At 37.9% G+C, this 25,394-nt stretch overlaps 2 protein-coding genes across 2 annotated transcripts; both read right to left on the reverse strand.

Moving 5' to 3' along the window:
- Window positions 1-12,304: 12,304 nt before the first annotated feature.
- On the reverse strand, window positions 12,305-23,142 carry LOC131613662 (uncharacterized; the record flags this gene model as incomplete). Its single annotated transcript, XM_058885310.1, has 3 exons — window positions 22,849-23,142; window positions 22,547-22,753; window positions 12,305-13,216 (listed from the first exon to the last, which is right to left on the reverse strand). Coding segments are annotated over exons 1-3 (1,413 nt in total), but the record flags the coding sequence as incomplete, so codon positions are not given.
- Window positions 23,143-23,399: 257 nt separating this feature from the next.
- Window positions 23,400-24,917, reverse strand: LOC131613663 (uncharacterized). Its single transcript, XM_058885312.1, has 2 exons — window positions 23,773-24,917; window positions 23,400-23,520 (listed from the first exon to the last, which is right to left on the reverse strand). The coding sequence occupies exons 1-2, from the start codon at window positions 24,915-24,917 to the stop codon at window positions 23,400-23,402; spliced, it is 1,266 nt and encodes a 421-aa protein (XP_058741295.1).
- Window positions 24,918-25,394: the final 477 nt, after the last annotated feature.

Consider the following 25,394-nt stretch of genomic DNA (forward strand, 5'->3'; position numbering starts at 1 on the left):
CTTTTCCCTCTTATATCTCTCTCACTTTGCATTCCTCATCAAGTTATTTCTCTCTCTCTTCCGTTTTCTTCTCTTGCTCAAACAAGTTTTTCTTACTTTTAAAAATCCTAGCTCAAACCTAGCGTTCATCCTAAGTCTGTTGAGGATCTATGACTCAAAGGCGACAGATCTCTGCATATCTCGGGATGGCTCTCCTAATACCTCTCAAGTCAGACCTCTTCTTTGATGTTGTTATCAACTTTCACCCAAAGACAGAAGACTTTCTTGAGTTATGGGAGGAGGTTAAGAATGATATTCTTAACTTTTATGTTAAGGGAAAGCCCCGTTTGCAACATTAGCTCTCTGTCTGTGAACTGTCCCTCTCTTCCTCTTTGGTCACTTGGATCTCTCCCACAGTGGAGGTTCTAGTCTGGAAGACAAGAGTCCACAGGGATTCTTGATGGGTTGACACAGAGTGTGTCCTGCTAGGGTGCTGTTTTTAATTTTTGTAGTCATTTCCTCTTGGGATGACTTTTTATGTATTTGCTAGGAATGTTTCTCATCTTGTTAAACATAGGAACCTTTTGTAATATCTTTTGATTATCAATAAAAAGTTTCCTTGATTTACATTCCAGTGATTTTATTTGTCGTTTTATTCATCCGAATCTTTTGAAATATTCTTTTTGATGTTATGACAAAAAGGGGGAGAAGATAAATGATAAATGATTTGATTAAATCTATCAGTTGCTGGGTAAAGCTCCCACACATTTTCTAACAAGAACTGCAAGTTCTATATGGTTTAAGTGTTTTGCAGGTATAAAGAAGTGAAGAGAATCTTCAAAGCAAACACAGAAGCAAGCTTAGTGCTGTCAAGCTTCAGAAATCAGAAGCAAGAAAGAAGAATAAATCAGAAGCACTGATGATAGAATTTGATCCATATTTGTCTATCTGCTTTGACAAAATTCTATTTGCTCTGATACATTATTTTAGCCTATATGGCTCTGATACATATAATGTGTTCTAATATACATTTTATGTTCTGACTCGTTCATGCTGACTTTTGTCGTTTAGTTTTTGTTCTGTAACATTTCAGGATGTAGAGATGCTCAGATGATGCTCTGGTACATTCAACAATGTTCTGATACAAATCTAGCATGAAGTGATGTTGGTAGAAATTCAAAGCTCTGAAGCTATCCGAGGGAAGCAGAAATCAGAAGCTGTGAAGGTTCTAAAGGTCCAGAAAACTCAAGTTCTGAAGCTGTCCTAAATGGAAGCAGAAATCAGAAGCTGTGAATGTTCAGAAGATCAAAGAAATTCAAGTTCTGAAGCTGTCCTAGATGGAAGCAGAAGTCAGAAGCTGTGAATGTTCAGAAGATCAAAGAAATTCAAGTTCTGAAGCTGTCCTAGATGGAAGCAGGAATCAGAAGCTGTGAGTGTTCTAGGGATCTAAGGAAATTCTAGTTCTGAAGCTGTCCAATGGAAGCAGAAGTCAGAAGCTATGAATTCTCTAAAGACAGAAGCTTATATGATCGTCTCTACCGAAATAATCAGGGAAGTCTTTTATTAAAGTTCTTCGAGTATTTATTTCAGGGGGAGATTATTTATCTCAGGGGGAGATTGTTAATCTCAGGGGGAGACATATTCATATGCTTATGCTATAGCTGTGTAATTTGTCTTTTGCCGTCTGTTCTTTCTGATCGCAAATTCATATCATTTATATATGTTTTTGTCATCATCAAAAAGGGGGAGATTGTTAGAACAAGATTTGTTCTGATCAATTATCTTAGTTTTGATGATAACAATAATATGAATTTTGCTTAAGATAATATGGTACTCTAATCCAATGCAATTTCCTTTTCAGGAAATATATAAAGAGTACGCATAATTCAGCGCTCAGAAGCTTTGTCTCAAGGGTTCAGCGTGCAACATCAGAACATGGTCTGGCAAGACATCAGAAGATGGTCGAAGCAGAATCAGAACATGGGTCTATGGAAGCATCAGAAGAACAAGAGAACAGAAGCACTGAAGTTCTGATGGTATCACGCTCAGAAGCACTTCAAGGTCAGAAGATCAGAAGATGCTTTGCACCAAGCTGTTTGACTCTGATGATATTCAAACGTTGTATTCACAAACATCAGATCAGAAGGAAGTACAAGTGGCAAGCTACGCTGACTGACAAAAGGAACGTTAAAAGCTATTCTAGGCTACGTCAGTAGACACAGCGTGAACAAGGCTCGAGGTAGTTGACAAAAGCGTATAACATTAAATGCGATGCTGTACGGAACACGCAAAGCATTAAATGCACTCAACGGTCATCTTCTCCAACGCCTATAAATATGAAGTTCTGATGAGAAGCAAGGTTAACGATTCTGCACCAAAACAACTCATATTAACTTGCTGAAACGCTGTTCAAATCAAAGCTCAGAATCTTCATCTTCATCAAAGCTCACTACATTGCTGTTGTAATATATTAGTGAGATTAAGCTTAAACGTTTAGAGAAATATCACAGTTTGTGATTATAGCTTTTTAAGAAGCAATTGTAATACTCTTAGAATTGATTACATTAAGTTGTAAGGAACTAGAGTGATCGTGTGGATCAGAATACTCTAGGAAGTCTTAGAGGTTATCTAAGCAGGTTGTAACTAGAGAGATCGTGTGGATCAGTATACTCTAGAAAAGTCTTAGAGGGTATCTAAGCAGTTGTTCCTGGAGTGATCAGTGTGTGATCAGAAGACTCTGGAAGACTTAGTTGCTGACTAAGTGGAGAACCATTGTAATCCGTGCGATTAGTGGATTAAATCCTCAGTTGAGGTAAATCATCTCTGCGGGGGTGGACTGGAGTAGTTTAGTTAACAACGAACCAGGATAAAAATAACTGTGCAATTTATTTTTATCTGTCAAGTTTTTAAAGCTACACTTATTCAAACCCCCCCTTTCTAAGTGTTTTTCTATCCTTCAATTTGCTCGAACCTTTTTCCTCACTTGAACAGGCTCCTCATCTTCATCTTTCTTGTATCCTGATGCTTCTTGTGCTAAGTCATTAGCTTCTTGATTCTCTCGTCTGGGTATATGTCGAATACTTGTTGAGTCGAACCGCTTAAGTAGCCTATTCACAATTACAAAGTACATGATTAAGTTCTCTTTAACACATTTGTACTCCTTAGAGACCTGCTTAACCACTAACTCAGAATCTCCCATAATTTCGACACTCCTTGCCCCCAATTCTAACAGCAGTTCAAGTCCGGTTATCAAAGATTCATACTCTGCCTCATTGTTGGTACACATACCATCTATCGAATACTTAAACTCTGCTGGAATTCCGTCTGGAGAAATTATGATTCCTCCTATCCCTGTACCATTTTTGTGACTGGATCCATCGAAATATAACTTCCAGGGTACCAAGTCGACATAATTTTGAGGCACGGCGACCATGGAATGGTCGACAAGGAAGTATGCTACTACTTGCCCTTTCATTGCTTTTAACGGAGCATATGTTAGGGAGTATTCAGTTAATGCTAATGCCCATTTACCAATTCGACTGTGCATAATTGGTTTAGATAGCATATGTTTAATAATAACAGAGTGCGAAGAAACATACACATCAACTGGCTTTATATATTGCTTAACTTAATACAAGAGAAATACAAACACAAGCATAGTTTTTCTATATCACTATACCTAGTTTCAGGACCATTTAACATTAAACTAAGATAATATACAGGTCTTTCGACACCATTATCATTCTTTTGAACTAACATGATTCATATAGTCGATTCTGAGGCTGCGATATACAACCTCATAGGCCTATTTCTAACAGGTGGTGCCAGTATAGGAGGCTTTGTCAAATATTCTTTGATCTTGTCGAAAGACTCTTAATGTTCCTTCTGCCAGATGAAGCCCTCGTTCTTTAGTCGAAGTAGTTGTGAGAATGCCTTTGTCTTTCCACTTAAGTTAGATATGAACCTCCTTAAGAAATTTACTTTCCCTAACAAGGACTGAAGTTCCTTTTTGGTCGACGGAGGTTTGACATCCATAATGGCATTAGTCTTGCTTTGGTTGACCTCTATTCCTTTTTTATGCACCACGAAGCCTTGGAAATCTCCTGCCTGTACACAAAAAGCACACTTTAATGGATTCATTTTCAATCCATATTTCCTCATTCTTTCGAAAGATTTCCTAAGGTGTTCTAGATGTGTCGACTTGCTAGTCGATTTTATTACAATGTCGTCGATGTATACTTGCATAAAGTTTTCGATGAAGTCATGAAACATAGAATTCATTACCCTTTGGTACGTAGCTCCGGAATTTTTCAAGCCGAATGGCATGACTACCCATTCATATGTTCCTAATGCCCCCGGGCAACGAAACGCCGTCTTCGGCGCATCTTCTTCTGCAGTAAAAATTTGGTTATAACCAGCATAACCATCTAACATACTTAAATATTCAAAACCAGTGGCAGAGTCAATTAACATTTCTGCTACCGGCATGGCATATTCATATTTTGGTGTAGCAGCATTCAGATCTCTAAAATCAATGCACACTTTTAACTTCATTTTTCTTCATGACTGGCACTATATTAGCCAACCATTCGACGTACCTTGCAGTTCTTATGAACCTGCTCTGGAGAAGCCGTTCGACTTCCTCTTTTTTGACATTACTGCTGGAGCAAAAGGTCGAGGTGTTTGCTTTACTGGTTTCTTTCTAGCTTGTATTGGCAATTTTAATTCGACCAATTCCCTGCTCAAACCAGACATTTCATTATAGTCCCATGCAAAGCAATCTTTAAACTCTTTTAACAATAAAATTACCTATGATCTGAGTTCCTGATCGATATTGACGCTGATGAATGTGGGTCGTTTGTCTCCTTCTTCACAAAGGTCGACTTCCTCTAAAGGTTCTTGTGGCTGCATTTTCTCAGGCGCCATAGGGTCTTTTTTGAACCCCAAGGGTTCTTCGTCATATATGCAGTCGAAACGCTGCTCATTGACGTTTTTTATTGTATTTCTTCCTTTTGATATTTTCGACTTCATGGTCCAACTCTTCTCTGTGGTTTGAATTTTGTTGGCTTCGTCAGCCATGTTTGCTTCAGCTTCCAAAGCCGAATTGATTCTGTTTTCAGCAATGTATGCCGAAATCCTTCTCAGAGCCTTTAGCTCAGACATCTTCGTTATCTATGTTGCCCCAGCCTGATGGCGCGGGGTCTGATACGTATGGATCCTCTAAAGGCTTAACGTCCCAAATAAAGCCATGAGTCTCGTGCAACTTCAAGGAGACAAATGCTTCATTCAAGTTTGAATACACATCCTCAGCTGGCTGGCAAGGAGCTATATTGGCCAGCTTCATATCGAACTATTTTTGGCCGATATTGTTAACGTCAGCCATGAAATAACTCTGGTCAGCTTCAATATTCTCGACAATACCATCTTCTGGACAATACCTTTCTGACTATGCATTGTATTGACCTCATTTTTCCCACTGATGGGCCTCTTTGTAGTACCAGAGGAGGAGCCTATTTGAATTTTTCCATTTTGAATACCGCTTTCGACACGCTCTCCAGTTAATATCAGGTCAGTGAAACCTGATGATGAGCTTCCCAGTAAATGACTATAGAAAGGGCCAGTTAAAGTGCCCATGAACATGTCAACTAGCTCGCGATCAGATAAAGGTGGTTGAACCCTTCCAGCCAAATCTCTCCACTTTTGTGCATACCCTTTGAAACTTTCTTTTGGTGCCATAGACATGCCCCTAAGTTGAGTACGGGTTGGTGCAAGGTCAGCGTTGTATTGATATTGTTTGTAGAAAGCAGGAGCTAAATCTTCCCAAGTATGAACTTTTGTACTTTCCAGTTGGTAGTACCACTCGAGTTGTGTACCCGACAGACTTTCTTGGAAGAAGTGAATCCATAATTTGTTATCTGCCGTATGAGGTAGTATCTTCCTTACATAGGACCTCAGATGTAGTTTTGGGCAAGAAACTCCATCATATTTTGCAAAGACAGGAACTTTGAACTTTGGAGGGATAACAATATCTGAGACGAGTCCTAAATCATTGAAATCTAAACCAGGTATTTTTTGTATCTCCATAGCTTTCATGCGTTCTTCCAACTGCTGGTATTTGTCATCATCCTGTTCGTCTCCAGAATGATAATCTTCTTCATTAGAAGAGAGAGAGGGTTTGGCAGATCCCTGGTTGCTGTGATTGTCTTCTTGATCATCATCACCGACTATTTCAGGGATCGGTGGCTTTTTGGGCTTTTTGACTGGGATTTTGATCTTCCTTTTCAGGTGACTCAAGCCTACAGATCCTTTGGGCTTCTTTTTCTTCTTGATTATCAAGGCTTTCAGTTCTTGTTGCCCCTTTGCTAATTCCAGAAATGCTACCTGAACTTGGGCGTTCTGTGCTTCGAGATTCTTGATGCTTGTTTCGGATTCCATCTCTTCTAACTGAAATAAACAGCGAGGAGATGAGAAACCCATCATGTGAACCTGTTATGCAATGTTTATGAATGAAATGCATATGCAATATTTTCAAGGATCTTTGAATTTAGATTTGTTAAAAACAAAGGAGAAACAAACACTTATTAGTTAAACAATTTATTTCTCTTTTTTTTCTTTCTTTTTTTTTTCTTTGCCTCATTCTGGCTTACAAAACAGAAAATAAAGAAAATGAAGGATCCCTCAGGTCTCCCATGGACGCTTTCTCTTTGCACCCAGGAATGTGTTGATTTGCTGTTCTTCTTGGAGTTGTCCGGTGAGCTCCAATACTTTCCTCTCATAGTCTTGACAGTGTGCTTTGAAGGTGTCTCTTTCCTCTTTTAGCTGAACCCAAGATTTCTGCAGCTCTTCCAGGTCAGTTGGCATGTCCGGATGTAGAATAACTCGAGGTTCGTCTCCCTCGACTTCTGGCTCGATAGTCACAGGTAGAATAGAGGGATATGGTATGATGAACTTCTGAGCATGAGCACGCACCCATCTGAGGTATGGCTCCATATGAATAGAATTCCATTGCCCTAAAGTTTTTCTTTCTACTCTATAGACACTGCCCCACGCATGTATAAACCTTCGTCGATGTCTGTGGGAATCATCCTCGTAATCAAACACAATGCCACGGATAATCATGTTGTGAGGACCGTTTCTTCGTGCATATCCGAATTGGCTCAAAGCTAAAGAGGGGTTGTAGGTGATGCCTCCTTTGATGCCAAGGAGTGGCACATTAGGGTACTCTCCACAATGGTCAATGATAGTAATGTCTCTCTGAAAGAAGTTGTTCCACCGTATATCTGAATGAGACAAAGACATAATCCTACGAGACCATTGCATCCTTTGTTCATTTCTCAACACCGATCGGGGAAGGTGTAATGTGTAACACCCCTTTTCTAACCCCAAATATATCATACAATCAAACAGAGTAAGCATGCATAAAGGAAAAGGGCGTCACATGTTATTTTCAACCCAATGAAAACCTAAAACAAAACATCCAACATTCTTAATATGCAAAGATCATAATTGTAACACAATGTAAATCTCATACTTTCATACATATGCATAAACGCTTGCGGAAAAACAATTTAATTGCTATTAAAATTTCAATGAATATATCCCATACTATATTCATCTACCAAATTCGAATTAACATCAAATCCACAATTTTGGCTACATAGCCTTAAACAGCATATCCGAGATCTCAAACAAATACATCCGAAATATCCAACAAAACATAGAGAATAGCAATATCCAAACATAAGCATAAGTCTACATAAAATTCCCCCCAAGTGTTACATGATCAGAGCATATGACTCGCTACCTAATCCAATAACAAACTCAGGAGCTCCTCGGCTAAATCCTCGGACAAGCTACTACTTGTCGGAACCTGCACGTTATCAACGAAGGATAACATTCAAACAGAAGGGTGAGAATTCAACTTCTTATAGAAAACATAATAATGGGAAATGTAAACATAAACAAGCATACATTTTACTATTCATCACACTTCTCAATTAAGCAATTCACATATCATATACCAATCATCACTCCAAAATAAATCACATGTATACAAGACAATCACATAACACGCAATGTGACTCGAAATGCAACAAATGTGACTCAATGCATGTGGTACCCAATGTGAATCCAATGTTTCACCGCTTTCCGATTCAATGTTTAGAATCCAAGCCACGCTTCCGATCCGGACAAGATCAAAGCCAATACGCCTATCTCCAATTAAGGATCACGTCTTCTACGCCTATTTCCATTCAAGGATCAACGTCTCTTACCATGTGAACCCAAGTTTCACCGCTTCCACCATAAAGCCGACCATGCTATGAATGTATGTACAAATACCAACAATTTATGCAATTAAGATTATCTCATCAATCTTAACTTACCGCATATCACCATAATCCAACTCTATGAATTATCCTTCCATTGTACACAACATTCACAACACAAATAACAAATTCAACAAGGCATACAACCATCATGTATCCAATCACACACATCTTGATTACATCTACACAAAGTATTCCAACAATGGATATACATCACATACTAACATAACGCACATAAGATAATTACACATCATTCCATATAATAACGTCACAATTAATCACTCAAGTGCAATTAAATCCTATACTATCATATAGAATATCTCGGTAGCTTTCTAACGCTTCGAACGGCGCATAAAACGGAGCTACGGATCAAAAGTTATGGTCTTTCAAAGTTTGGAAAAAGTTATGTAAAACAGAGTTCGCGGCGCCAACAGGGATCGCGGCGCGAACTGAGCGAGTTCAAAAATCCCTGACTTTCTGCCAAGCAGTTCGCGGCGCGTACAAGGGGTCGCGGCGCGAACTGAGCAGATCCAGTTTTGCCCAAGTTTCTGCCAAGAGGTTCGCGGCGCGCACAAGGGATCGCGGCGCGAACTGGCGATTTCAGAAAACCCCAAAACCCAAAAACAGCATACGAAACTCATTCAAAACCTCTAAACTTAACCCAAATCAAATTGGAAACTTCACACATCACGAACAACTACAGATTACAGGATTTAAACACAAACACAACACATTTTATGGGTCTTATAACATCATACCATCATCAAACATCAACTAAGCACATTTCAAATCCTCAATTCATGTATTTGTTCATAAAACCTAACTTTTCTATGTTTCCATGAGATTGCAAAGATGAAGAGAAAATCACAATCAAACACATTACCCAATCATATAGCCTATAAGAACTTGTATTCAAACCCTTACCTCTTGAATTTCTCCTTCTAACTTCAAGAGATCTACAATCCTCTTCTCTTCTCTCTTCTACTCTTTTGCCTCTTTTCTCTCCTCTACTTTTCTTTCTATCTTTCTATCTAATTTAGGTTAACTCATAAAATTACCTTCTAACTCTCATTATCTCATTTGGGCTTAACCCACCTAATACTCTTTCTCACTCAACTAGGCCCATTTGGCTAATTCCAAATAAAATTCTACCATTTATTTAATTAGGTAAATAACATATTACCACAAAATCAAATAATTATTATTCAAACAATAATTAAATAAACACACAAACAATACCAATTATCAAATAATCCTAATTAATTAAAATATAATAAAAATAGGATGTTACAACTCTCCCCCACTTAAAAGATTTTCGGCCTCGAAAATTACCTCAAACAAACAACTCCGGATACGATTCCTTCATCTTATCCTCGAGTTCCCAAGTGATATTACCATTGGCGACTCCACCCCATACCACTTTCACCAAAGCAATCTCTTCACCTCTCGATCTTCAATTCGCATAGGTGATGTATCAACCGTCAAATTATCTCACACTTGAACATCATCTAATTGAACAACATGCGATGGATCCGGAATGTACCTCCTCAATTGAGACACATGGAACACATCGTGAAGATTAGAAAGAGACGGTGGCAATGCAATCCGATATGCCACTTCACCTACTCTCTCTGAAATCTGATAAGGACCAATGAAACGCGGCGTCAACTTACGCGACTTCAATGCTCTACCAACACCCGTTATTGGCGTAACTCGAAGAAATACATGATCATCTTTCTCAAACTCAAGAGCCTTCCTCCTCTTATCATGGTAACTCTTCTGACGACTTTGAGAAGTCTTCATCTTCTCTTGAATCATCTTAATCTTATCCGTAGTCTCTTGAATTAACTCGGGTCCAACCACAGCACTCTCTCCCGATTCATACCAACACAAAGGAGTTCTACACCTTCTGCCATAAAGAGCCTCAAAAGGTGCCATTCCAATACTCGAATGGAAACTGTTGTTATACGTAAACTCAACCAAAGGTAAGAAACTATCCCAATTTCCTCCTTGTTCCAAAACACAAGACCTCAAAAGATCTTCAAGCGACTGAATAGTTCTCTCTGATTGACCATCAGTTTGAGGATGATACGCCGAACTCAAACGCAACTTCGTACCCAAAGCACTTTGCAAACCCTCCCAAAATCTAGAAGTGAACCTTGGATCTCTATCCGAAACGATACTTGAAGGAATACCATGTAAGCACACAATCTTCTCAATGTATAACTTAGCAAGTCTCTCCATCGAATAGTCCATCCTCATCGGAATAAAATGAGCACATTTCGTCAATCTATCCACAACGACCCAAATTGCCTCGCAATTACTCGATGTCCTTGGCAAACCCGAAACAAAATCCATAGAGATACTATCCCATTTCCACTCGGGAATAGATAACGGTCGCATCAACCCAGACGGTTTTGATGTTCAATCTCCGACTTTTGACAAGTCAAACACGAATAAACATACTCCGCTATATCCTTCTTCATACCTTGCCACCAAAACATTTTCCTCAAGTCTTGATACATTTTAGTAGCACCGGGATGAATACTCAAACCACTTCTATGCCCTTCCTCAAGAATTCTCTTTCTCAAATCCATAATATCCGGAATACAAACTCGATCACGACATCTCACAATGCCATTCTCGTCAACCCGAAAATCACTACCTTTACCTTGGTTAATCAATGTAATAATGTCAACCAATCTTAAATCTGATTTCTGACCTTCTCTAATCTCATCAAGAACACCACTCGTAAGCTTTAACATACCAAGCTTAACACACGTAGTCGTCGCTTCACAAACCAAACTCAAATCCCTAAATTGCTCCAACAATTCCAATTCTCGAATCATCAACATAGACATGTGTAATGATTTCCTACTCAATGCATCGGCTACAACATTCGCTTTTCCAGGATGGTAGTTCAAACTAAAATCGTAATCCTTCAGGAATTCCAACCATCTTCGTTGCCTCATATTCAACTCTTTCTGATCAAACAAATACTTTAAACTCTTGTGATCACTGAAAGCGTCAAACCTTGAACCAAACAAATAATGCCTCCAAAGTTTCAACACAAACACAACGGCGGCCAACTCTAAATCATGTGTCGGATAATTCCTCTCATGAACTTTAGGTTGCCTTGAAGCATAAGCTACCACTTGCCCTTTTTGCATCAGAACGCCTCCCAAACCCAACAATGAAGCATCACAATACACCACAAACGGTTCAAACGGATCTGGCAAAATCAAAATAGAAGCAGAAGTCAACCTTCTCTTAAGCTCTTGAAAATTCGATTCACATTGCGAAGTCCAAATGAAAGCTTGTCCTTTCCTAGTCAACAACGTCAACGGCAAAGATAACTTAGAAAATCCTTCAATGAACTTCCTATAATAACTAGCCAAACCAAGAAAACTTCTAATCTCAGAAACAGACTTAGGAGCTTCCCATTGAGATATAGCCTCAATCTTCGACGGGTCAACAGAAATACCTCCACTAGAGATCACATGGCCAAGAAAACTCACTTCCTTTAACCAAAATTCGCACTTAGAAAGCTTAGCAAACAACTTCTTCTCCTTCAACACTGATAACACAATTCTCAAATGCTCAGCATGATCATCTTCACTCTTGGAATAGATTAAAATATCATCAATGAACACAACCACAAACTTATCCAGATAATCATGAAAAATCCTATTCATATACTCCATGAATACACCAGGTGCATTAGTCACACCAAACGGCATAACAGAATACTCATAATGACCATACCTTGTCCTAAAAGCAGTCTTCTGAATATCCTCCGCCTTCACACGAATCTGATGATACCCAGACCTCAAATCAATCTTGCTAAACACACAAGCTCCAACCAACTGATCCATCAAATCATCAATCCTTGGAAGTGGATACTTGTTCTTAATCGTCACTTTGTTCAATTGCCTATAATCAACACAAAGTCTCATAGAACCTTCCTTCTTCTTAACCAACAAAACAGGTGCACCCCACGGCGATACACTAGGACGAATAAACTTCTTCTCTAACAAATCCTCAAGTTGACTCTTCAACTCTTTCAACTCAAAAGCAGACATCCTATAAGGAGCCATCGATACAGGACTAGTTCCAGGAACTAAATCAATCGAAAACTCAACTTCACGTTCCGGCGGTAAATCACTTACATCTTCAGGAAATACCTCCGCAAAATCACAAACTATTGGCAATTCCTCAATGGTCCTTCTCTCATGCACATCTAAGGTTGCCAACAACATAAACAACTCAGCCCCATCTTGAACAGATTCACCAACTTGCTTCGCAGACAAAAACAAATCTTCCTTAACACTAATCTCACGAAAGATAACCGTCTTGTCAAAACAGTTGATATACACACGATTAAATTCCAACCAGTTCATACCCAAAATCACATCAAGTTGCTCTAACGGAAGACAGACCAAATCAATCCCAAAATCTCTACCAAAAATACTCAAAGGACAATTCAAACACACAAAAGAGGTAGAAACAGAACCCATAGCAGGTGTATCAATAACCATACTTCTACGCATATCAGATAACACAAGATTCAATCTCTTAGCACAATCCAAAGAAATGAAAGAATGTGTCGCACCGGTATCAATAATAGCAATCAAAGGTGTACCATTAATGAAGCACGTACCTTGGATTAGCCTATCATCGGTAGAAGCCTCCGCTCCAGACAATGCAAACACTTTCCCTTTCGCTTGTTCCTTCTTTGGCTTATCACATTTGGTGCTAATGTGACCTTGTTCACCACAATTGTAACAAGTCACACTCGAACCAACTCCACACTTGTTTGCCTTGTGACCAATCTTGCCACACTTGAAGCATGTCACAGAATCCTTACCACAATCAACAGCACGATGACCTTCACCACCACATTTGAAGCACTTAAGTGGAGTAGAAGTTCCTCCCCCACTTGACTTCTTGCCAAAACCAAATTGTTTCTTCTTATCATCATACGGTTTCCCACGAAATTGACCTTTCTTCTCATTCATAGTCTTGTAGTGAGAAGCACTCTCCCTACTATCCTCATCATAGATACGACTCTTGTTAACCAACTCCGTAAAACGAGTAATTTGTTGGTAACCAATCGCCTTCTTAATATCATGCCTCAAACCATTCACAAACTTCAAACACTTAGATCTCTCTGCATTCATAGTATTGTAGTGAGGACAATACTTGATAAGCTCTTGAAATCTAGCAGCATATACAGCAACAGTACCATTTCCTTGCTTCAACTCAAGGAATTCCACTTCTTTCTTTCCACGGCAATCTTCCGGAAAATAGTTTTCCAAAAGTGCATCGCGGAAAAGATCCCAAGTAACTTGAGTACCCTCCTCATCAAATCTCTGAGCCATATTGCCCCACCAATCTTCAGCTTCCTTTTCCAGCATGTGAGTACCAAACTGCACTCTCTGAGCATCGGTGCAATTCATGACCCGAAAAATCTTCTCAATCGCCTTCAACCAAGCTTGAGCTTTATCCGGTTCATGCTCTCCTTCAAAGGTAGGAGGATTGTTCCTCTGGAACTTCCCCAAAGCACGATACTCATCATCATCACCATTCCGATTTCCAGCATTAGCTTGAGGAATTTGACCAAGAGATCCATCCAACATCCTCAATGCATCAGCAATGGCATCATCGTTCCTTCCAGCAACCATCGTCCTACGACAACCAACAACCCAAACAAACAAAACAGTATCGATCGTGTCAGATACACAAATCTAATACAACGGAATTAAAGACATTAACGACTCTGACCAACTGGTCGACCATGCTCTGATACCACTAATGTAACACCCCTTTTCTAACCCCAAATATATCATACAATCAAACAGAGTAAGCATGCATAAAGGAAAAGGGCGTCACATGTTATTTTCAACACAATGAAAACCTAAAACAAAACATCCAACATTCTTAATATACAAAGATCATAATTGTAACACAATGTAAATCTCATACTTTCATACATATGCATAAACGCTTGCGGAAAAACAATTTAATTGCTATTAAAATTTCAATGAATATATCCCATACTATATTCATCTACCAAATTCGAATTAACATCAAATCCACAATTTTGGCTACATAGCCTTAAACAGCATATCCGAGATCTCAAACAAATACATCCGAAATATCCAACAAAACATAGAGAATAGCAATATCCAAACATAAGCATAAGTCTACATAAAATTCCCCCCAAGTGTTACATGATCAGAGCATATGACTCGCTACCTAATCCAATAACAAACTCAGGAGCTCCTCGGCTAAATCCTCGGACAAGCTACTACTTGTCGGAACCTGCACGTTATCAACGAAGGATAACATTCAAACAGAAGGGTGAGAATTCAACTTCTTATAGAAAACATAATAATGGGAAATGTAAACATAAACAAGCATACATTTTACTATTCATCACACTTCTCAATTAAGCAATTCACATATCATATACCAATCATCACTCCAAAATAAATCACATGTATACAAGACAATCACATAACACGCAATGTGACTCGAAATGCAACAAATGTGACTCAATGCATGTGGTACCCAATGTGAATCCAATGTTTCACCGCTTTCCGATTCAATGTTTAGAATCCAAGCCACGCTTCCGATCCGGACAAGATCAAAGCCAATACGCCTATCTCCAATTAAGGATCACGTCTTCTACGCCTATTTCCATTCAAGGATCAACGTCTCTTACCATGTGAACCCAAGTTTCACCGCTTCCACCATAAAGCCGACCATGCTATGAATGTATGTACAAATACCAACAATTTATGCAATTAAGATTATCTCATCAATCTTAACTTACCGCATATCACCATAATCCAACTCTATGAATTATCCTTCCATTGTACACAACATTCACAACACAAATAACAAATTCAACAAGGCATACAACCATCATGTATCCAATCACACACATCTTGATTACATCTACACAAAGTATTCCAACAATGGATATACATCACATACTAACATAACGCACATAAGATAATTACACATCATTCCATATAATAACGTCACAATTAATCACTCAAGTGCAATTAAATCCTATACTATCATATAGAATATCTCGGTAGCTTTCTAACGCTTCGAACGGCGCATAAAACGGAGCTACGGATCAAAAGTTATGGTCTTTCAAAGTTTGGAAAAAGTTATGTAAAACAGAGTTCGCGGCGCCAACAGGGATCGCGGCGCGAACTGAGCGAGTTCAAAAATCCCTGACTTTCTGCCAAGCAGTTCGCGGCGCGTACAAGGGGTCGCGGCGCGAACTGAGCAGATCCAGTTTTGCCCAAGTTTCTGCCAAGAGGTTCGCGGCGCGCACAAGGGATCGCGGCGCGAACTGGCGATTTCAGAAAACCCCAAAACCCAAAAACAGCATACGAAACTCATTCAAAACCTCTAAACTTAACCCAAATCAAATTGGAAACTTCACACATCACGAACAACTACAGATTACATGATTTAAACACAAACACAACACATTTTATGGGTCTTATAACATCATACCATCATCAAACATCAACTAAGCACATTTCAAATCCTCAATTCATGTATTTGTTCATAAAACCTAACTTTTCTATGTTTCCATGAGATTGCAAAGATGAAGAGAAAATCACAATCAAACACATTACCCAATCATATAGCCTATAAGAACTTGTATTCAAACCCTTACCTCTTGAATTTCTCCTTCTAACTTCAAGAAATCTACAATCCTCTTCTCTTCTCTCTTCTACTCTTTTGCCTCTTTTCTCTCCTCTACTTTTCTTTCTATCTTTCTATCTAATTTAGGTTAACTCATAAAATTACCTTCTAACTCTCATTATCTCATTTGGGCTTAACCCACCTAATACTCTTTCTTACTTAACTAGGCCCATTTGGCTAATTCCAAATAAAATTCTACCATTTATTTAATTAGGTAAATAACATATTACCACAAAATCAAATAATTATTATTCAAACAATAATTAAATAAACACACAAACAATACCAATTATCAAATAATCCTAATTAATTAAAATATAATAAAAATAGGATGTTACATAATGTAAACTATCTAGCCAGTAGTGGTACACAGCACATAAAAGTTCCTCGTTTCTTCATGGTACGAGTGTGTAAAGAATGTAGAATGTCTCCCAGTAATGTAGGTACCGGGTTACGGGTTATGAAAATGTTGATAATGTGCACACTTATGAACTGGTCGGGATTTGGGAATAAAACCAACCCATAAATCAAAAGAGCCACAACTTCCCCAAAAGCTAGGTAACTTCTGTTTTTCAGTAGTAATCGAGCCTTTTCCATTAAGAACTTAGCAAGCAAACCCTCAATTCCACTCTTTGTTTCCCAATTGGACTCAATTTCTGACTTTCGCAAATGTAAGGCACCAGCAATGATTTCAGGTTTTGGAATCTTTTCTAAACCAGTGAAAGGTAATTGATCTCGAACAGGTAATTCAATTAGTTCAGAAAACTCTTCCAAAGTGGGTACTAACTGGTAATCAGGAAATGTAAAACAATGATGTTCGGGATCAAAGAACTGGAACAGGACCCGTATCATGTCTTCTTCAAATTTTGAGGTAACCAAATGGAGTAGGTGACCGTGCTTTTCAGTGAATTGAGCATTCCTGGGAAATTCTGATATTAAGTCCTTAAGTTCAGATGGTACTGTTGAGATGTTGATTCGGATGTAATCTCTGGTAGCGGGAGCCATTACCTGTAACAACAGAACAAAGGTAAACTCTTCGATCCTTGAAATGATTAGTAAGAAAATGATATGCTTATGATGCTTATGATGTCAAACATGTGGCAAACACAAACAAATCAAACAAATAGCCTTAGGTTTAAAGGCTTGCATGAGGTTGATAGGTGATACCCTCCCCACTGAAGTTGAGTTGGTTAAAACCTGTCCTAGAATAGTATTTGGGTTCTATGATCCTTGGAGACAACATCTCAATATGGCGCTCGGATGGCCGATCAAAATATTTCTCGAGGATAACTAACTTCGATCAATTTCAAAGCTAGCCACTTAATAGGCCACAAGTCAAGTTCAACTAAAGGGTTCTAAGACAAATTAGTGTTTAATGACATTTCGGAAGCCTAACATACTCCTTGATCGTTTTCAAGGGACATCAGTATAAACCAAAGTGTCGCACTAACGGTGACTACTAGATCAACCGTATCGGTACATGCCGTACAGTTTCCTTGGTATATTGTCACATACTTAAGGTATCTCGAGATTCGGGTTAGAATCTTTCACACAAGCAAATACCCAAACAAACCTTTGAAAAAAATAGAACAATCAAGACAAGCAATTGAAAACATCGAAGTGATCTAAACTCTAAGGTAACCCCTTTTGAAAACATTTTGTTTTTAGAAAGTATTCTTTCCCAGCAGAGTCGCCAGTTCTGTCGCCCTCGGTTTTTTACCGTACCTCTCGGGGAGAGATACACGAACTGACTATTCTCTTTTTGCTTTTGTGTTTTTGAAAATCAGAGAGTCGCCACCGACTTTTATCTTATCCAATTAAGGAAAGGTTTATAAAAGAAACAGAAAAAGACCTTTAAGAAATTCTGGGTAAGTGGGTTGGTTATACAAAGGGAAGGTATTAGCACCCTTTGTATCCATGGTTATCCATGGGCTCTTAATTTGCTTAGCTCACTTGTTTTGAATTACTTTTCTCTTGCCTTGACATGCTTGTATGTGGTTTCAAATACTTTTTGCAAATTGACTTTGTAATGATCCTTGTGCGGATGTATACAAAGTGTATTATCTTTCGAAAGATGTTTTGAAAAAAAGAACGTTAACTTCGTAATGATCCTTGTTTGGATATATACCAAGTATTGTCTTTTTTTCTTGAAAGTTTTATTTTGAAAAACAACGGTATATGAGACATTTGTTTGTTTTGATTTGAGCAAGCAAATTAGGAGGTCTACCCTAAGTTATAAGGTCTTTTCCTATTTCCTTTAGAAAATTCTCCTTTCACCGGATGTAAACGAAAGTTCGATTTTGCATTTGAAACAGTAGAATTTGATTTTCATTTTGAAAAGAGTAAAAGAGGGATTACCCTAAGAGGTGCAAGTGTGATTGTGTTTTGATTCAGATATTTTATTTTTGAAGTTAGTGATCTAACGCTTCGGTTTTTATCTTTGACATACACGCAGTTTTATATGTACAGAAATTAAAATGCGGGAATGTAAAATGCGAAAAGTAAATCTACGCTATTACATCGTTTGTGCGGGAAATGTAAAATACGCTATTTACATGAGTTTGACAACCTATACACTTGATCTAGGAATTTAAATTGCAAGAAAATAAAAGAAATATTTTTGGATTTTTTGATGATTGATTTTAATTAGAATTAATGCATGATTAATTTAATTAAAATGAGGAAAAAAGGTAGAAATAAAATTTAAACCTAAAAATTAAATTTGAAATATGTTCAAAATGCTTGTCAATTAATTTTAAAAATAAAACTAATTTTTTTTGGATTTTTTGAAATTGATTTTGAAATTATTAAGTTAAATAATCATATAATTATACAAATAATTACACAAATAATTAAAACTTAAAGAGAAAATTATCCTAAATATGTACAAAATTAGCCTATAATATATAAACTATATTTAATATAAAGAACAATTTTTTATGATTTTTTGATTGGTTGAAATAATTAAAAAGCAAATATATAAATATATACTAATTAATTAAACAAAATATTTTAATATTTAAGAAAAAATAAAATATTTTATGTCAAAAAAAGTAATAGATTATTTTAGAAACCTAAAATTATTTTTGTTATATTTTTTGGATTTTTTAAACTATTTTTAATTAATTATTGAAAGAAAATTAAATAAAAATAGAAAAATATATTAATAGTAATCCTGTGTGGTAATTAAATGAGGTTTATGATATAGTGGCGCGTTTTGATGCGTTAAATGTGTAGCTGGCATGATCTGATGGTTCAGAATTTGAGGAACATGGCATGTACAGAACCTGCAAAGCACTGAATCAAAGGTCATTTTAAAAAACACGCGCGCGCCCTCCAGCCAATGGGAAGGAGCCACGCATCATCTTCTTCATCAGAACTACCCTTTTACACCTTTCATTTGCAGGTGGTGTAAAAACTCCAACCTATTACACCTGCAAAAAATAGCGAATACGAGCAAAACATGATATAAATTTGGCGCGATGCCATGGTTTAATTCATCTGGTCCATACGAATTCAATGGGACATGTTTGAACCTGTAATTTTGCCTAATTTGGAAAGCCCTAATTTTGAGATGAAGAACCCTAGAATGGTAGTTTCGTGTACAAGCCCCCAAACCTCAATTAAACTTCCAGAAATGATCAGAGCATCAAACTAAATTAAAATATATGTCTACATCTTGTTGAACATGCATGTATGATGAGATTTTTGCAAGTTGTAGTTCGAGCAAACCGTGAGCTATAGTGTTCGATTCTTGGAGTTTCAAAGCTTGAAACTGATTGGAAAAGGTTCAATGATGCTCAGAGATGATGTTTGAGTGTTTAGTTTGGATTAAAAACAACTTAAACTGAAAATTCGAATTTCAAGTTTCTTTGAAAATTTCAATTGGATTCAAGAGTGTTACAAGCAAGTGTCTGGTTCTAAATTCGTGTGTGTTACATTGATGAAGTGTTATACTTCATTTATAGGCAAAGAAAGTGCTTAAAAACTAAGCTAGGAAGCATTGATGATTTTGTTGAATTCTTGAATATTATAATATATGTAGCTTGGAATTCAAGCAACCATGGCTTGATTTTTCCACTCTCTTCTGCTGTACTAGCTTCTTGTGGCAGAGTTGAATGCTTCTTGATGGCCTTAGCTTAATATCCAAGCTACATAATATCATCCTTCCATTTCTTTTTTCAATTTAATCTTAAATGTGATAAAATTAAACCAAAAAGAAACAAAAATGCTATGGGCCTTGGCTTGGTCGTGGGAGGCCCTTCACATTATGGGGAACATGTTTGGATCATGAAAACTTGGCCCCTTTTGGAAAAAAAACATTTTTGATCAATGTTGATTTCATGCATTTTCCCAAAAAATGGCCAACTTCAACAAGGCATAAATCCCTCAATTTTTATCATATGAAGGAGTTCTTGTACTTTTTAGAAACCTCAGAGAGTCCTCTACCCAATGTCTTTGGTCTCACATCAAAATAATTTTCCATGCTCCTTGTGTGTCCCTTTGAAAAAAGTGACTTTTTGTTGACTTTGAAAATGACCTGTAATGTCTTGGTTCATATTTTTCAAATGGTGGATCTAATGACCATGGGACCAATCGCATTTGAAAGATAATTTTATTTCCTTAAAAATGAGCTTTGGTTTGAATTTTTTGGATGAAGGATGAGAGAGTTATGACCAGTCAAAGTTCAGTTGACTTTTTAGGAGAAAACCCTAATTTTGAAACTTAGGGTTTTGTTGATTTTTGATCTTTCCTTGATGAATTATGATCAACAAATGATCAAATGATGAATCTTTTGACAAAATGTGGATGTTGACAAAAGATTTCATTTTTGACTGTCTGTTGACTTTTTTGGTCAAACGGGTCGTCTGTTGACTGTTTGAGCTGTTGACTGTGCGTCTGAGCGAATTGAAGTTTGAAAATTTGTATGGTGGTACTTTGAGATATATGGAGGTCCATGAAATCCATTTGAGGTCTCAAAAAACTTGTTCTCCTGAAAAAAACAAAAACCCTAGTTAGGGACTGTTCGCGTAGGAGACAGTTAAGCGTACCTGATTTTTGTGCAGTGCTGAGTCTCTGCTAATCATGTGATATTCAGAAGACTTCTAGAACAAAAATCTTGGAATTTTGAAATGCAAAAGATTGATTTGATTGATGGTACAAAACACGGAGAATTGCATTGTCCGCGGTTTTGACTGTCTACTGACTATTCAGGCATTAACGTAGCAGTTAAAGTGAAACTTCAACAGTTAAAGTTAATTTTTTCTTTTTGTTTTTTTTATTGTGTTAATGGTGGAAATTTATTTACATGAGTTGTTAGAAAAACACAGACATAATAAATAAATAATATATAATGTATGCGAGCAAAATTACCGATAATAACCCTGAAAAACATTTAATGCACAGAAAAATAAATATTTAACTGGCAGAAAACACACAAAATATTATCTTAATAATTTAAACAACAGTATGACAGATAGTACGACTTTTAATATTGACAGTACAAACATTACATAATATAATGAACAGTACGACAAGTAAACGGTACATTATTTGAAAATAAGAGATACGACAAACTTTAAGAATGACGATTAATAACCCATGCTACAAATAATAACATATAGATGATTGGGAGTGTAAACAACCCAGGTCCACATTTTTCAGGACTATGCAGACAGAAGAAGGACATGATTACCACCACGACGGTGATGACCATAAGAAAACACGTTTCCATCCGCTTTGCCATTTTTGCCGGGGAAGAAGAGAGAATGAATATGAAGTAGAAATTTGAGAGATGAGTTAGAATTTAATGTGAGATTTTATGAAAAGAATGAGAGGTTTTTATAGAATGAAAAGAAGGATAGAGACGTTGGGGAATGAAGTGATTCCGTACAAAAAAGGAAAATTTGAGTGGAAGTAGGATTTGAAAGAAAGTGTATGGTAGGGTTTGAAAAGGGAGATGTATAGAATAAAGTTAGGATTTGATTTTGAAAGAAAGATATTTGAAAAGAAAGGTAAAGATTTTTGAAAATAATAGAATATAGTACAAAAATTAGTGGGAAACAAAAGTTAATAATAATTTACTTGTTACCAGTACAGTCTGAATCCCCGGACTCTGCGCCTGCAAAAGATTTAATTCTGTACCAATTACGTCAGTACTATTTATCTGTAAATAAATCTCAAAATAAATAGCGTGTGTGAAGTAATAAACAGTACTTGGCGTTTGCATAAAAATGAATTCAACAGCGAGCCAAAGTACCGTATAAAAAAAGTTCTAAAAACCAAGTATTCATAAATCAGGATATTTATGGAATAAAAATCCAAGATTATATGAAACTCCCAATTTTTAGACAGAAGTCTGTTGCCTTCTTTTTTGAAAAAGATGCGGGCAAATTTTGGGGTATAACAACCATATTATGGGATCTGATGTCAGTATCGAACATCCCAATATTCTTCAAAGTATGATGTGGTATAATGTTTATCGTCGCACCACAATCGACTAGCACTCTATTAATAGCCACGTCTTCGACTTTAGCCCTTATTAGTAAAGGCTCCAAATGGCCTCTCATTGCCATATCTGAACGTTCAAAGAACACATCTTGGTTCTCTATGGAACCATTGTTCATCACGAAATAACATGTTGGCCTGTGTAAGGCCATCTCTGCAGCAGTAGTTTCGTCGACATCTTCGACTTTAATCGAGACGTTGAAGTCCTGATGGAGAATTGAAACCATGTTATCCAGGATGTCGAGACTTTCCTCTGAGTCAGAAGCAAAGTCATCTGTCGCCTCGTACGATCTTTGGTCACAGGCTTACCAACAAACTCTTTGATTTGTTGCTTAACTGCTGAATCGACCTTTACTTCATAGCGCTTCTTCTTGTAGATTTGGTCATTTGCGGCCTGTCTGGCAGCAACAACAGCTTGCCTCTCAGCATGTTTTCTCCTCTGGAAACGCCTCCATTGGGTTCGACTCATGGGATTCTTACCCATGTAATTTTCAGATACATGGCTCTTCCTCTCAGAACGGATTTCTAGATGGTAATTCATTGGAGCTTTTCCCTTCCTATCCTTTTCAGCTTCGACAGCTTCAGGCCTCTCCATCGTCATCTGAGGCTTGATCCAGGTTCCTTTGGGCGCAGAAGCCGAAGGAACTGAGCTCTACCTCGCTCCAGCTGTAACCTTTCGAAATTTTCCGCAGCAACCCTGTCAGTTAAAGCCCTTCACCTATGACATAATCCCACTTGGTTATCTTTTCTCTTGCATCGAAACAGGAAATCCAGCAGATCTTCGTCAGGCCTGGGATACACGTAAGCAAGTCGAACCTGAGGACTTTCGCCAATGCTTTCTTCCAGCATATCTTATGGCAGTTCAGACAGCTCCACCAAAGCCTCTTCTTGCACAAGAGGATCGACGTCAATTTTCATCTTTCTAGCAGTGAATTTCAGTCGATCTTCCTGTAGCAATTTCTTGACCAGATCCCTGAAAAGAAAACATTAAGAGGTTGAATGCCTAAGATAATTATGATATTTTCAAAAAACTCTCTTTTGTCGCTGTTCTAATGGTGGAAACTTAGCATTTGGGGGTAATAAAATTTGACCATCTTTAACTAATACATCGAAAATCTACTTACATTTACTAATATCAAAAGTATAAGTTTTTGCAGGAAACTTCGAATTGTTGTCGACAGAGACATTCTTTCCTTTTGATGGAAATAGTGATTTACATTCTTACGTTGGCCCTGGTTTCATCTCAGCCAGATCAATCTCTGCCTCTGTCGGTGATATGTAGTCAGCCTCATATATGGGGTATGTGTCATCGTAATCGACATAGGCTACTTTTTCTTTCTTAGCCTTGGCCTTAGTATGCCTGACTTTTTCTAGTCGTAGGCGTTCGAGATGTCGAACCCTATCAGCCAACTGCGACATACTTTTAACAAAAGTTGGGTCAATTTTCTTCCTAATGGAATAGTCTAGACCTCCTGCAGCCATCTGAACCAGTTCATGTTCAGGTACCTGCATGAAACATTTCGCTTTAAATGACCTAAACCTATTCAGGTAGTCATCAATGGTCTCTGCAAACCTCCTTTTGATGCTCGACAATTCAACCTGACTAATTTTCGAATGCCCCTCATAAAACTGCTCATGGAAAAGTTTTTCCAATTTAGGCCATGAGTCAACAGAATTTGGAGGCAACGTGGTGAACCATGTAAATGCCGCCTTAGTGAGGGATGAGGGAAAATGTTTCACCCTGAGACTCTCATTGTTCGCCATGTCACCTGATTCAGTCAGATATTTGGCGATGTGCTCGATTGTCGATTTTCCTGTTTCTCCTCCGAACTTAGTATACATGGGTATTTTCCAGCCTCTGGGGTTTTCTGTCTGTACAATATACTCAGCCAACGGAGACAAGTATGTTGGCCTTTGTAGTGGAGTATTTATTCCATTTCTGGCCATAATTCTTTCAATAATCGTAGTCAGATTATTTTCTATTGCTGCCTCCTCCTGTTGATATTGTTCGACAAGCTGATCAGCGTCTTGTTGTCGACCTACCATCACTACTTGCTGGTGTCTTTCCCGTGTTCCATCTTGATTTGGACGCAGTCTGGGAATTTGACATTGTTGAATGGTTTCGTTCTCATCCTGGTCCACCCCCATTCGAACAGGTATGTATTCGTGCCTGTTTGCTCGCGGAGTCTGTCGACCAAGTGTTCGAGGTTCCCCCAAGAAATTACATAGGCGCGCCAATTGATCAACAACTTGCCTATTCGACTCAGCGGACTCCTGCATTATGGGATTGAAAACAGTGCCCATTTGATTAGTTAACATGTTGACAAAATCATGGTTGCTGTCATCCATCTGTTGTCGAAGCACCGCCATAGACGTATTTAACAAAGGCATCGCTCTGTTTTGATTTGTTCTATTTCCTGTGTTAGGTGCGAACCATTGTACAACCGAACTTACACTTTGAGTATTTCCTGCAGTTAACACCGCGTTCGACGTTTATTGACCCCCTGGAATTAAGGAATACGACTTTCCATAAAGAGGGTCTGCAGTACCAAAACGAGGCAAATTTGGCCTGAATCGTATGTTTGTTGTCATTCTCGATCCAGTACCCCTGGGTGGGGGCACAGACATATCAGCTACCACTGCTGTCGATGCTACATTTGACAATGGAGGATAAGGTTCGACTTGGGTAAGGATAGCATTCGATGACTCTAAAGACCATGGGGGAACTTCATCCACCTTGTTTGGGCTAGGAGGATTAGACATTTCGCGTTTGTGCCTTGAAACAAATTTGTTATCTTTTTTGGTGTATTTTCCACTTCTCAGTTTCATACACTCAACGAAAAAAAC

This window comes from Vicia villosa, linkage group LG6, assembly GCF_029867415.1.
Source record: "Vicia villosa cultivar HV-30 ecotype Madison, WI linkage group LG6, Vvil1.0, whole genome shotgun sequence".
NCBI lineage: Eukaryota > Viridiplantae > Streptophyta > Magnoliopsida > Fabales > Fabaceae > Vicia > Vicia villosa.

Bases quoted from the DNA above. Each gene is read 5' to 3' on its own strand.
- LOC131613663 (XM_058885312.1), bottom strand. From the start codon at position 24,917: ATGGCGGTGCTTCGACAACAGATGGATGACAGCAACCATGATTTTGTC. The intron at 23,521-23,772 runs GTAAGAATGTAA...TTTTCTTTTCAG, and splicing joins GAGATGAAACCAGGGCCAAC to GGATCTGGTCAAGAAATTGC.